Source organism: Mesocricetus auratus, unplaced genomic scaffold, assembly GCF_017639785.1.
Source record: "Mesocricetus auratus isolate SY011 unplaced genomic scaffold, BCM_Maur_2.0 Super-Scaffold_100006, whole genome shotgun sequence".
NCBI classification, from domain to species: Eukaryota; Metazoa; Chordata; class Mammalia; order Rodentia; family Cricetidae; genus Mesocricetus; species Mesocricetus auratus.
The window spans coordinates 32,233,037-32,244,384 of NW_024429190.1; the positions used below are offsets into that span (position 1 = coordinate 32,233,037).

Sequence of the window (11,348 nt, forward strand, 5' to 3'; positions counted from 1 at the left end):
CTGGCTGAATTTTCTGCTATCTCCAATACTACTACATCTCTTCCCTCATCTTGGAAAATATGGATCTTGGGGAATATGAACTGATGGATATTATTCAAAAACAATTTTCTGCTAGACACAACTGGATAGCCAATGAATATTTCATGATTCCCTGAAGAAACCATGGACTCACAGACTTACAGCTGTATTCTAGAGATATCTGAGTCCAAAGAAGATAAAAGTTGACTAAAGTCACACAGTGGAGACAAAAAAGCAAAAATCCATTCTACCATGCTAGGCATTCCCATGAGAAATAATCCTTTTTAAAAGGTTAAGAAATGTCTAGAAAATTATCACTACGTAATTTTCTATTTGAGTAGTAAATTTTTTTATATTTATAGAAACCACCTAAGTTTATTTAGCCAAATAACATCTAAGCTATATCTCTATTCTAAAAGGATTGGGATTTAAAGTTGTATTTTGCTTCCTTATTTATTTATTGTATAGGTGTATGACATGTCTTTAGGCACAAGTGTGCCACAACACATATAAGGCCAAAGGATAATTTACGGGAGTCAGTCCTTTCCTTCCACCATATTGGAATCAAACTCAAGTCATTAGGCATGGTGGCTTCTTGCTGGCATATGAACTGAGATTTTAAGTGGCAAGTTTATTGTTACAGTAGGTATAAAACATGTCAAGAACAGAGCTATCAATGGCAACTTATTGAGGATGGATAGTGATTTGTGTCTCTGTCTTTTTTCTATGGTGCATTGCTTGCTGTAATTATAGTCTCCTTAAGTCCAAGAAATACGAGAGTCTGTACTACATGCTCGCAACTGCCTGCTGATTTTCTGTTTTGTTTATGTGATGCTAAGGATGAGACCCAGGGCTTCCTGCACGATAGGTAAATGCTCTACCGCTGAGCTACATGCCCTCCATACACATACACCAGCCTAGGGAATTACTTTCAAAAAGTGACTTTGGGGCATTTATTGTCAGCTGATAGCTGACTTGGGTTTCAGGACCTTATGCAGGCACTCACCAAGGTGACTTGGGCATGGTTCACTAAGACGAGCTGGGGAAAACGTAGCTATGGGCTTTGGGCTTGGGTCCTCAGTCCACGGGTCAAGGCAAGGTATTTACATTTTCTGAGCCATCAGCCTCTTCATCTCTCAGATGGGAGAGCAAAAGTACCTTTTCTAAAGAGACGCCATGCCCATGAGATAAAAGCATGCACCTCTACAATGCCAAGTATGCTGCCTGCCTGCCTGCCTGCCTGCACGTGAGGCAAACTGGACATGCCCCTATTTGAAGAGTAACATCAAGACAGGTTTCTTTTGAGATGAGAAGTTTGGGGGAACTATTCACTGAGGTGAAACTCTGGTTATGATCAATGCAGCCATCTCCCAGTTGCCTGATCTGTGAGTGGGATCTACCACAAAGCCCCACGAGAGAAGTCAGTGGAAGGTCAGGTGAGGACCTGTAGCAGGACAGTGGTTCAGTGTGGTCACCAAAGGACAAGCTAAAGCTAAGAGCCAGCAGGGGTGACTTGGGTAGCTGTTGTATTACAGGAAGACTAACAGCAACGAGGCAGAAACCATCCTTCAAGGACCACTCCGGGGACCCCATTTTTGCACAGAATGTCCCATACTCACAGCAGCTGCAGAGAAGGCAGATGGGAAAACATTCGGTCCTTGATTTCCAAAAAGGTTCCATTGACTAGGCTCCTACAGGCAAGAGGGGAACAGAGGGAGGCCCAGGTTGCTTTCACGAAAGGCCAAGCCAAGTGGGCCATTGCCCTCCCTCTGCCTCCAACTGAGCTTCACACTCTTCCTCTCTGGGGGGGCGGGGCTTCATGTGTTTGGCCTTCGTCTTCCCAGGGAGAAAGATGAGAAGAGGGCTGGTTCCAATGCACTTGATCAATAGGGAGACTCATCTGGCTAACAGAATGCTGGACCATCAGTCTGGCTCCTTGCACAATGTTAGTTCTGTCGGCTTAAAATAATCCCCCAGCTTCCTTCACTTCACGGCAGGAGGCCCCTGCCGAAGATGGATAATTACTGCACCTTTCTGTTTGTGCAGACACAAAGTTAACGCTGGCCCACAAAACTCTGGGGTAGGATTATACATTCCCCTCGGAAGCTGCTCTCTGAAAGCTACTCAGAGCACTTCTGATTAAATGCACCATGAAAGCCTTGGGGGGAAATCAGAGAGACATCTGAACTTGCCCACGAAGGAAGAGGCAATGCCATCTGCCAGATAAACGGTCAACTCGGCAAAGAAGCTTGGTTCTTTCTGCCTCGGGGTTTCCTACCCTTTCTGGCCACAGCAGGACTTCCATACGTTATTGGAGTTTAACATGCAGAACACTTTAGCTTTGATCGTATCTGAAGGGCTTAACAAGAGAAATTCTAGAATCCTCCATGTGATCTAATGTAGCAATAATATGAGGCAAACAGGCCTGCTGTTCCCCACAGCTATACTCTTCCAACTTTTTTACAAATGTAAACAGGACCCTAGATCCTCTCTATCCCTGGACCATGATGCTATTTTGCCTTGGAGAAGAGGCACAGGAATGATGAATCAAAGGAAAAAGCACAAGCAACGTTATCCCCAGGACTCCCTTACCCTCCTCAGGATTCCCTCTAAATCTGGGGGAGAGGCGGGGGGGGGGGTGCCCCAGCACCTTACCCCGGAACAATGGACTATCCTGGAAGGAACTGCCCCAGCAATAAAGATGATGCTCGAAGGTCCCTTCCATAGCAACATTTTGTCAGAGTGACTGCGTAGACCTGGTTGAAAGCACTTCGCAAGTGGACAAAGGACCTTGCTATTAGTTTTGCCGGTGCTGGTAATACAACCCACTGTGGAGAGGCCCTCTTGAACTGGAGGCAAGAAGTGGCGTCCTACCCTAGGGGCTGGACACCTCATTACTGCAAAGCACTTGGAAACCCTCTGGGTCCCCCTTCTTTGAAACTACGTGGAGCCGCCCCTCCACTTCCAGAGGCTGCGTGCCTTAGCCCAGGCTAGCTTCTTCCCAGCTTGCAGTGTGGAGAAGTCCGGAGGGGGCCAGCCTCACAACACATTGGAGGCTGACTGCCATGAGGCCTCACCCGTTCCTAGTTAGTCCGCTCAATCCGGGCACATTCAGCCGTCCTCCAATCACACACCCACCCACCCAACAACACAACAGAACACTCAAAACTTTAAGGCACCCCAACGATCGTCCCGGGGCGCGAAATACAGGCTGTGGACTCGGGCGCAGAGACCCTACCCCACTGTGGGCCCTGGGTCTGCAGTAGCATCAGCTCCCCCAGGTAGATCTGAGGCAGGTGGCCGCGGGCCACAGTGAGAAACTGTCACGCGGACCTATCTGGATTCCCGCACTCTGAGTCCCCCTATCCTTCCCGCGGCACAGACTCCACCCACGTCCCGTGGTGCGCCCCCAACCCAAACGCAAAGAAAGGGCTTAGGGAGCAGGGTCAGGTGGTGCTGCCCCAGCACCAGCCGCAACTCCCTGGTGGCGGCCGGCACAGGGCAGGGCGGGGCGGGGGTGGAGGGGTCCCACTCACAGGGAGCTGATGTCGCCAGGCACGATCCTGGGCACCCAGGAGGAGCCCACGCAGATGATGGACTCCTTGGTACAGCTGCAAGTGGCGGGGCAGCGCGCCAACCGCCTCACCTGCGCGCTCGGCGGGATGAGGCACGCGGAGCTCAGCAGCAGCAGCCCCAGCGCCCCACCGCCTCTCCACAGCGCCATGCCGAGTCCCCCAGTCCCCACCCGGGCCCGGACCCCCGCTGCCGCCACCGCCCCGCGCCGCGCGCTCGGACCCCGCACCGCTGCAGACGCGGGTGCCGCTTCCCGATCGGCCGCCGGCGCTGCTGGCGAGGACGCGGGCGCCGCGGGTGTGGGAGGCCGAACCGCAGCCGAGCAGCATGCTGGCCGCCACCCCCACTCGGCGCCCCTCCACCCGCGCCCGGGCTGCTGGGCGGCCGCCGCACCCGCCTCACCCGCGCTGGCCTGACATCAGCACCCGCGCTCGCCGCGGGCCGGGACCAATGAATAATGCACGCGGGGGCCCGCCCCGCGGGGGAAGGGGAGGGAAAAGTTGGATGACCTTGGGGGAGGGGCCGGCCGAAGCTCAGACCCCCTGGGATCCCGTCTGAGCCTAGCAGGAGCACGGACCCGCAATCCTTTTGCGGGCTGCAAAGAATTCCAGGGATACTGGACTCTTTTCTGCGGGGTCAAAATGTGAGCTTCCTTCCCCGAAAAAAAAAAATAATAATAAAAGAACAAAAGAAAAAAAGTAGGAGCAGTAAGAACTGGAGGCCCCATACTCACACACACCCCCGAAAAGTAGGGGTGTGGAGAACTAGCTTGACCTGGGAGAGGGGTCTCTGCCCTGAGTGCTCCGAAGAGGCCAGACCTTTGAGCATACTTAATAGGACCTAAGTGAATGTGGCAAAGGACTCGACTGGCCTCCTTGGCAGACCGACCATGCAACTGTAGGGTCTGAGTCTCCACTGCACCTGAGCTCACTGAAGTCTCCTCTACTTTCCATTGCCTGGGGAAAGCAGAATCGCAAAAGAGTTACAGCAGGCATCTCCTGCCACGCTGGGCCTTGCGAAAGAAAAAAGATCCTGCAAAAAGTTTCCCCTGGCTCAGCACAGTGGCCTATGCTCCACTCCCTGAGTAAGGGATAGGGACACAGATTGTAAAGAAAGATCGAATTTGATGCATCAAGCCCTGCGTCTTTCATCTTCTAACCCTCAGCAGATTGCTTCCACCCTCCAGAATTTACCCAGGAGATAAATGAAGCCCAGAAGGCCTCGGTAACGGTCCGGTCTGGTGTAACAGCGCCAAAAAGAAAGACCGGAGCCTGAGATAGGAGTTTGAACTGGTCCCAGGGAACCCCTTTTCTACTCTGAAACTGGGGAAATGGAGAATAATGCCAAAGCAGAACAAAACGTTGTAGACCCACCCCCACCACGCAACTGCTCAGAGCTGGGAACCTGTCCATCAGGCTAGGCACCCAGGCAAACCACTCTGGTGTTAGGGCACCTGAAACAAGCACAGGAAATGCAGAAGAGGGGACTCATCAATACTGTCACTTACTCCGGAGTCATTTTAGCCCCATTCACAAGGGAACTATCTACTTGTCCTCTATGGGAAAGAAGAGGGAGACAGTTCCTGTGAGCAGGGAACTTCAGTCAAGCGGGGCAGATAGCCAATGGGAGGACTTTCCTAGGGTTATAAGGTTATATAGACTGGCCAAAGGGTTCAGGAATGGAAAGTGGGCTGCTAGTCGGGGACTTGGTCAGAGGAGTTAGACACTGTCTTAGTTACTTTTCTTGTTGCTATAGTAAAATACCCTGGCAAAAACAGCTTAAGGGAGAAAGCATTTATTTGGGCTCACATCCAAGGGTAGTCCATCATGTCAAGAGAGTTCTGGTGGTAGGAAGTTGCATCTGACGCTAAGAAGTGGAAAACGATGGATGCTCATTCATACTAGCTTCCTCTTTTCTCACGAAGCCCAGGACCCAAGCCTAGGAAATGGCACCACTTTATATCTTGGCAGATCTGCCTGCTTCAGTTCACCTAATCAAAGATTATCCTGCAGAGGCATACTGAGAGGCTAATCTAATCCAAATAATCCCTCAAAGGTGTGCCTGAAAGCGAGTCTCCTAAGTGATATCAGATCTATTACGTTAACTCTCAATGGTAATAGTCCAAGATGTCACTGACGTCTCCATGTATCCAACAGCTAGCAGTGCTGTGAAGTACTCATCAATTGCATACACACACACACACACACACACACACACACACACACACACACACCTTGGGGAATGGATCTTTCCATTTTCTGGGTGGGAAAGTTGAGCTCAGAGGCATTTTCCACTTACCCAAGCTCACCAAGGACCCGGCCAGAAAGGTTATATGCCAGAATTAGATGCTGGGGTCTGAGGAGGGATTGCACAAAAAGTGATCCAGCCCCCAATAGCACTGTCCCTGTTCCTACAAGGGCCCCAGGCATGAGCAAATGCAGAGGCACGTGTCTAGGCCTGGCCACTTCTCTTACAGACAGCCTTCTCTGTCACACCACTCCATCAGAGGATGATTTCTTTTCCTCACCTGTAGCACAAAGCTAATCATCATTATCACTGTCATTGATGCCTCCAAGTATCTTGGAGTAATAGTAATAGAATTCCTATTCTATTACGGTGCAGAGACACCTTAGGCAGCTTATAGAAGAAAGAGTTTATTGGGTACCTAACAATTTCAGAAGGTGAGAGCATCATGATCATGGCAGGGAGTGTGGAGGCAGGCAGGCAGGCAGGCAGGCATGGTGCTGGAGCAGTAGCAAGAGCTTACATCCTCATTTGCAGAGAGAGAGTGCTAACTGGGCAATGGCTTGAGTCCTGAAATCTCAAAGCCACTTCTCCTCCAACATGGCCATGCCTCCTAATTCTTCCCAAACATTTCCGCTAACTGGGGGACCAAGCATTCAAATATACAAGCCCATGGGGGCCACTCTCATTGAAACCACCACACCATGCTAGAGTCAGCTGCAGCAGGAGAGTGCAGGGGAAGACTAGGGGAGTAGGGCTGGCAGAGCCGCTATTTGTTTAGGCTCTGGTAGAGACACTAAGTGAGTGCTTGTAAATTATAAGGCACAGTTTATAAATTAAGTCATAAAAATGGAAATGCAGATTACTTTGGTTTGGTTCCAAGATCTTCAGCAGTTTGGAAGAAAAAGAACGTAATAGACTATCAGAGAGAGACAATCTGTTTCCAGGAACTAGTAAGAGTTTGCGAAAATGTAAATGTCCCCATTCAGATGGACATTTGTCCTAGAGAGGCCTGGGTGATACGAATGCCCAGTCCTGCAGCGTATGAAACGGTGTGACTCCTGGGTCCACCTCTTAGGTACCTTTCATTACCAAACATGCTTCAAGCTCAGAACTGTGCCCGTTCATGCCCCTCCATTCAACCACAGTCCTTTCAACCACCAGTCAGCATGCACGGGGAACTCTTTAGAAGCTGGTGGCAGTCAATGATAAAACCATGCCAAGAGAGACACACTTCCTACCTCTGTTGGAGGCAGATATTAAATAAAAGAACGTACAAATGAATATGCAATTACAGATAGAGGAAGAGATTGGGGAGATCAAGCTCATGGGTGAAGGGGACAAGGGGGAAAGCAGAGGCCAAGGAAGGGGCGGTGCGGGCAGCCAGCACAGCGAGCAGAGGCCCAGGGCTGAGAATAGCTGAGTGCTTGTGCAAACCACACTCCGCATGTCTGAAGCACAGAGAGTAGCGCTGGAGTGAGGTCTGGAAAGTAGGAGCAGATATATCATGCAGGACTCCACAGGCCAAAGCAAGAAGGTCGACTGTCATTCTAAACGCCAGAGGGAGCCACGAAGGACTTGAATCAGAGGGTTGACATGATGTCATATACTTCCAAATAGTTGATTCTGACTAACAAGTCAGCCCTGGAAAGTGATGGTGGCAACTAGGCTCAACCTGTGACAGGGAGGATGGAGAGTCATCCTAAAGGAAGGGTCAGCAGCAAGCACTGTAGGGTTCAGCTTGGGTGGGAAGTCAAATGAAACGTCAGGGTTGCCTCTCAGGATCTGGCCAGAGCCTGCGGGTGGTGGATGATGGTGCTACTTCCTAAGATGACAACATCTGAAAAAGAAGAGGGCTTTGGTGGGAGAGTGGGGACAATGGTTTGGTTTCAGGAACACTGAAGTTTGTTTAAATGTCCGAGAGGCATCCAAGCAACTCACATGCTGACTGGGTCTTTAGATACTGGATCATAATAGTTGGGAGGAGATGTGGTCTTCACACCCCCAGCGAAGGCTCGGTTCTGTCTAAGTTCTCACTGTACTGTTGGTTCATTGCATAAATGAGACTCATTTCAAATGTACATCAGAGAGAAGACTTCTCTCAGATGTAATTCAGCCAGGAACAATGCATATTACAGAGAACTGTGGATCTAAGAATACTGCACTTGGGGGTGTATTTTTAGATCACGAGTAAATCTTCAAATCCTAAACCGACTATAATAAGTCTTGTGAAAATCTCAGAGACCTCCTCATATTGTCACTTTCCCTCTCCAACTTGCCCAAACTCTGCCCATAGCCCCACCTGAACTTCCCTACAAAACTACAAGCCTTAGGAAGCTGCCCCAGCACCTAATGCTCCTGGCTCCCGGACCTTCTGAAAAAGAAGTTGGAGAGAGCGATTGCCTATTCAAACCTCAGAGACACTTGGTTTGAATGACTGCACCGCGATGATTCCCCAGGACTGACCTTCCCTGCCGCACACACAGACTTTGCCAATCCCAGTTTGACCACATCACCCCAATCTGCCACTCCTGTGTTTGGCTGCTGATCAAACACAGAAGCTATTTCTAGCTTCCCTCCACCGCTTTTGTCTAGAAACTCAGTAGACCTCCCAGGCTGGAAGTCACTCTGAGCTGCCTCTTGATTTCAATCAAGTCTCAGAGGGCTACCTGTGCTCGTCTGTCTTATCCCTATTCAAAGGACCCTAGGACATGGACAAGAGCTTTTGATGACCTTTGTCACCTCCTCCTCACCACCCATGAAATGAAATACTATGTGAAGGGACCCTGGCCAGCCTGAGAAAGGCACACACGCTCTGGCAGGCTTTGTCCTTATCCTGCATTCCCTCTGTCTTGCTAAAAGCCACTGGATTACGTTCTGAAAGCTAGCCACCAAGGTCCAGTCCTTTATTTGGCCACTTCCTCCTCCTGAGACTGACAACCAAGTTGCAGCCATCTAAGTACTGAAGTCCAGCAATCAAGAGCCCCCTTTGGCTCACCTAATTAACATGCTCAATCAAAATTAAACACCCCATCCTCACATGGGATTCCCCTTGTACCTTTATAAACTGTCGTTTTCTTATGTGCCACATCTGTCTCATGTGCCACAGCCAGCGTCCCATGCCCGTCCCCACCCCTCCCCCTCTCCCTTGGCCCCTTTCTCCTCTCTCCCTTGTTCCCTTCCCCTTCTCTCTTTTTCTGTATCTCCTGTCTTTGTCCCTTATCCCCCCACCCCCAGCTCTCTGTGCCTCTGGAGCAAATTAATCTCCTTTGTGCTGAGAACTTGGTCTTGGGGCGTCCCGAGCTGAGAAACATCACTTTATTATGGATTTTTATCAGCCTGTACCAGCAGTCACTGGCTCTCAAAACAACACATTTTGTGTCATAAAGAATCACACCTCCTTGACAAGGAGGCTCAACTGAGAAGCATCTTCATCTTCCAATGCAGATGTCATCTTAGCTAGGTTGTTCCAGAACAGTCCATTCTCTCAGCCATACAGACCAAGTAATTGGACTGTGGTGGTTAGTATTAAATGTCAACTCCACACCGAGGAGTCTGGTGTCCAGGCACATCCATAAACGTTTGTTTGGATAAGGTTAGTTTCTGAGAACTTCTAAAAGGAATTGTTTTGATACACTAACTGTAGTGGAAAGACACACTCACCCTGAGCAGGACCATTCTGTGGGCAGCAGATCCCAGCACTCAGAGGTGAAGGGAGGCAGGCAGATCTCTGTGAGGTCAAGGACATCCAGACTGCATAGTAAGACTCTGCCTCAAAAACAACAACAACAGCTTCAAAGAAACAGCGAAGCTAGTGAGCCAAGCACTCTTCTTACAATGGAGATCTTGTTTAGGAGCTCAAGTTCCTGCCCTTTGACTCCCCACCATGAAGGACTAGGCCTGGAACTGTGAGCTGAAACAAACCATTTCTCCTTTGAGTTGCTTTGCCAGGGTGTTTCGGCACAGCAACAGAAAAAGCCAAACAAGGGTCTCACAAAACCGTTGATTGAGCACATTCGTGAAGCATTAGGGAGCACTCTCTTTTCTACAGGTGAAGGAGTTTTGTTACCGGGAGCCTGAGGCTTCACAATTCCAGAGCAAAACCCACCTGCAAGAGAGCTGCTGAGGCATTTTAGGGATCGCAAATCAAGCAACCCATTCAACTGCTCAGTAACATGAGGCGATAGACATGCCCCCTTTTTTGAGTAGCATGAATGTGGGTTTTGTTCTACAGCAACCAAATGGCTCCAACTCTTCACTTTGGCCGTCACCAACAGCAGAGGACAATATGCAGGGCCAGTGAGAGGAAACCCAGAAGTGGCCAAAAACAAAAGCCAGTGCCGCTTCCTCTTCTGTGTGGCTTTCCCATTTTGTCATTGTTGTTTGGAGTTGGCTATTTGGTACATGCATGTACACAGTGTGTGTAGGTGTGAGTGTATATACATGTATGTGTGTGAGGGTGAGGTGGAGTCAGAGGCCAACCTTGAATGTCTTCATAAATAATTCTCCAGCCGGGCGTTGGTGGCACATGCCTTTAATCCCAGCACTCGGGAGGCAGAGGCAGGCGGATCTCTGTGAGTTCGAGGCCAGCCTGGTCGACAGAGCGAGTTCCAGGACAGCCTCCAGAGTCACAGAGAAACCCTGTCTCGAAAAAAAAAACAAAAACAATAAATAAATAAATAAATAAATAATTCTCCACCTTATATTTGGAGACAGTATCATCTTTCATTGAACTGCAGCTCACCAGTTTAGCTGGACTAGCTTGCCGGGAAGCCACCAGGAACCCTGCTGCCTCCATGTCCCCAGGACTGGGATAATAAGTACATCGTGCCCAGATTTTCACAGTGTTTCTCTGGCCTTAAATCCAACTCCTTATGCTTTCACAGCAATCACTGTTTTACTAAGCCATCCCACCAGCCCTCTGTGCCCAGTTCTGTGACGTCCTTTGTGATGTCCCCCTTTATCAAAGAAATTTTGATCATATGTTAGTTCTTTTTTACCAAGCCTTCGCATTTGTGTTTATTGTAGAACTATTCACAATTGCTAAATTATATATAGGACCAAGCTACATGTTCATCAATAGATGAATGGGTAAAGAAAATGGGGTTCATATATATTGGAGCTGTATTCAGTATAAAGAAGAACAAATTTGGGGCTGGAAAGATGGCTCCGTGGCTAAGAGCACTGGTTACTCTTGCAAAGGACCCAGGCTCAGTTTCCAGGACCCACAAGGCAGTTCACAACCAGCTGTGGCTCCAGTTCCAGGGGATTTGTTGTCTTCTTCTGGCCTTGACAGGTACTGCATGTATATGGTATGCAGGAAAAACACTCATACACATAAAACAAAATCTTTACTTTCAGGAAAATCAAAGGAAACAGATCATCATATTAAATTCAATAAGTCTGACTCAGAAAGACAAATACCACGTCTTTCTTATATGTGGAATATTTATATACTTGCAGACATATAGTGTGTGTGTGTTTAAGAAAATGAAGACTAGTAGGATGGAGGG

The 11,348-nt window shown here is 49.1% G+C and overlaps 1 protein-coding gene across 1 annotated transcript in view; it reads right to left on the reverse strand.

The window, feature by feature from the left end:
• The window catches only part of Lgi2 (leucine rich repeat LGI family member 2), a 30,302-nt gene extending 26,369 nt beyond the window's left edge, over window positions 1-3,933 (reverse strand). Inside the window, exons 1-2 of the mRNA XM_005068777.3 lie at window positions 3,555-3,933; window positions 1,638-1,709 (exon numbers count right to left, since the gene is read on the reverse strand). Of these exons, the coding sequence (XP_005068834.1) occupies window positions 1,638-1,709; window positions 3,555-3,742 (260 nt within the window). The 5' untranslated portion in view covers window positions 3,743-3,933. The remainder of the gene's footprint in view (window positions 1-1,637; window positions 1,710-3,554) is intronic.
• Window positions 3,934-11,348: the final 7,415 nt, after the last annotated feature.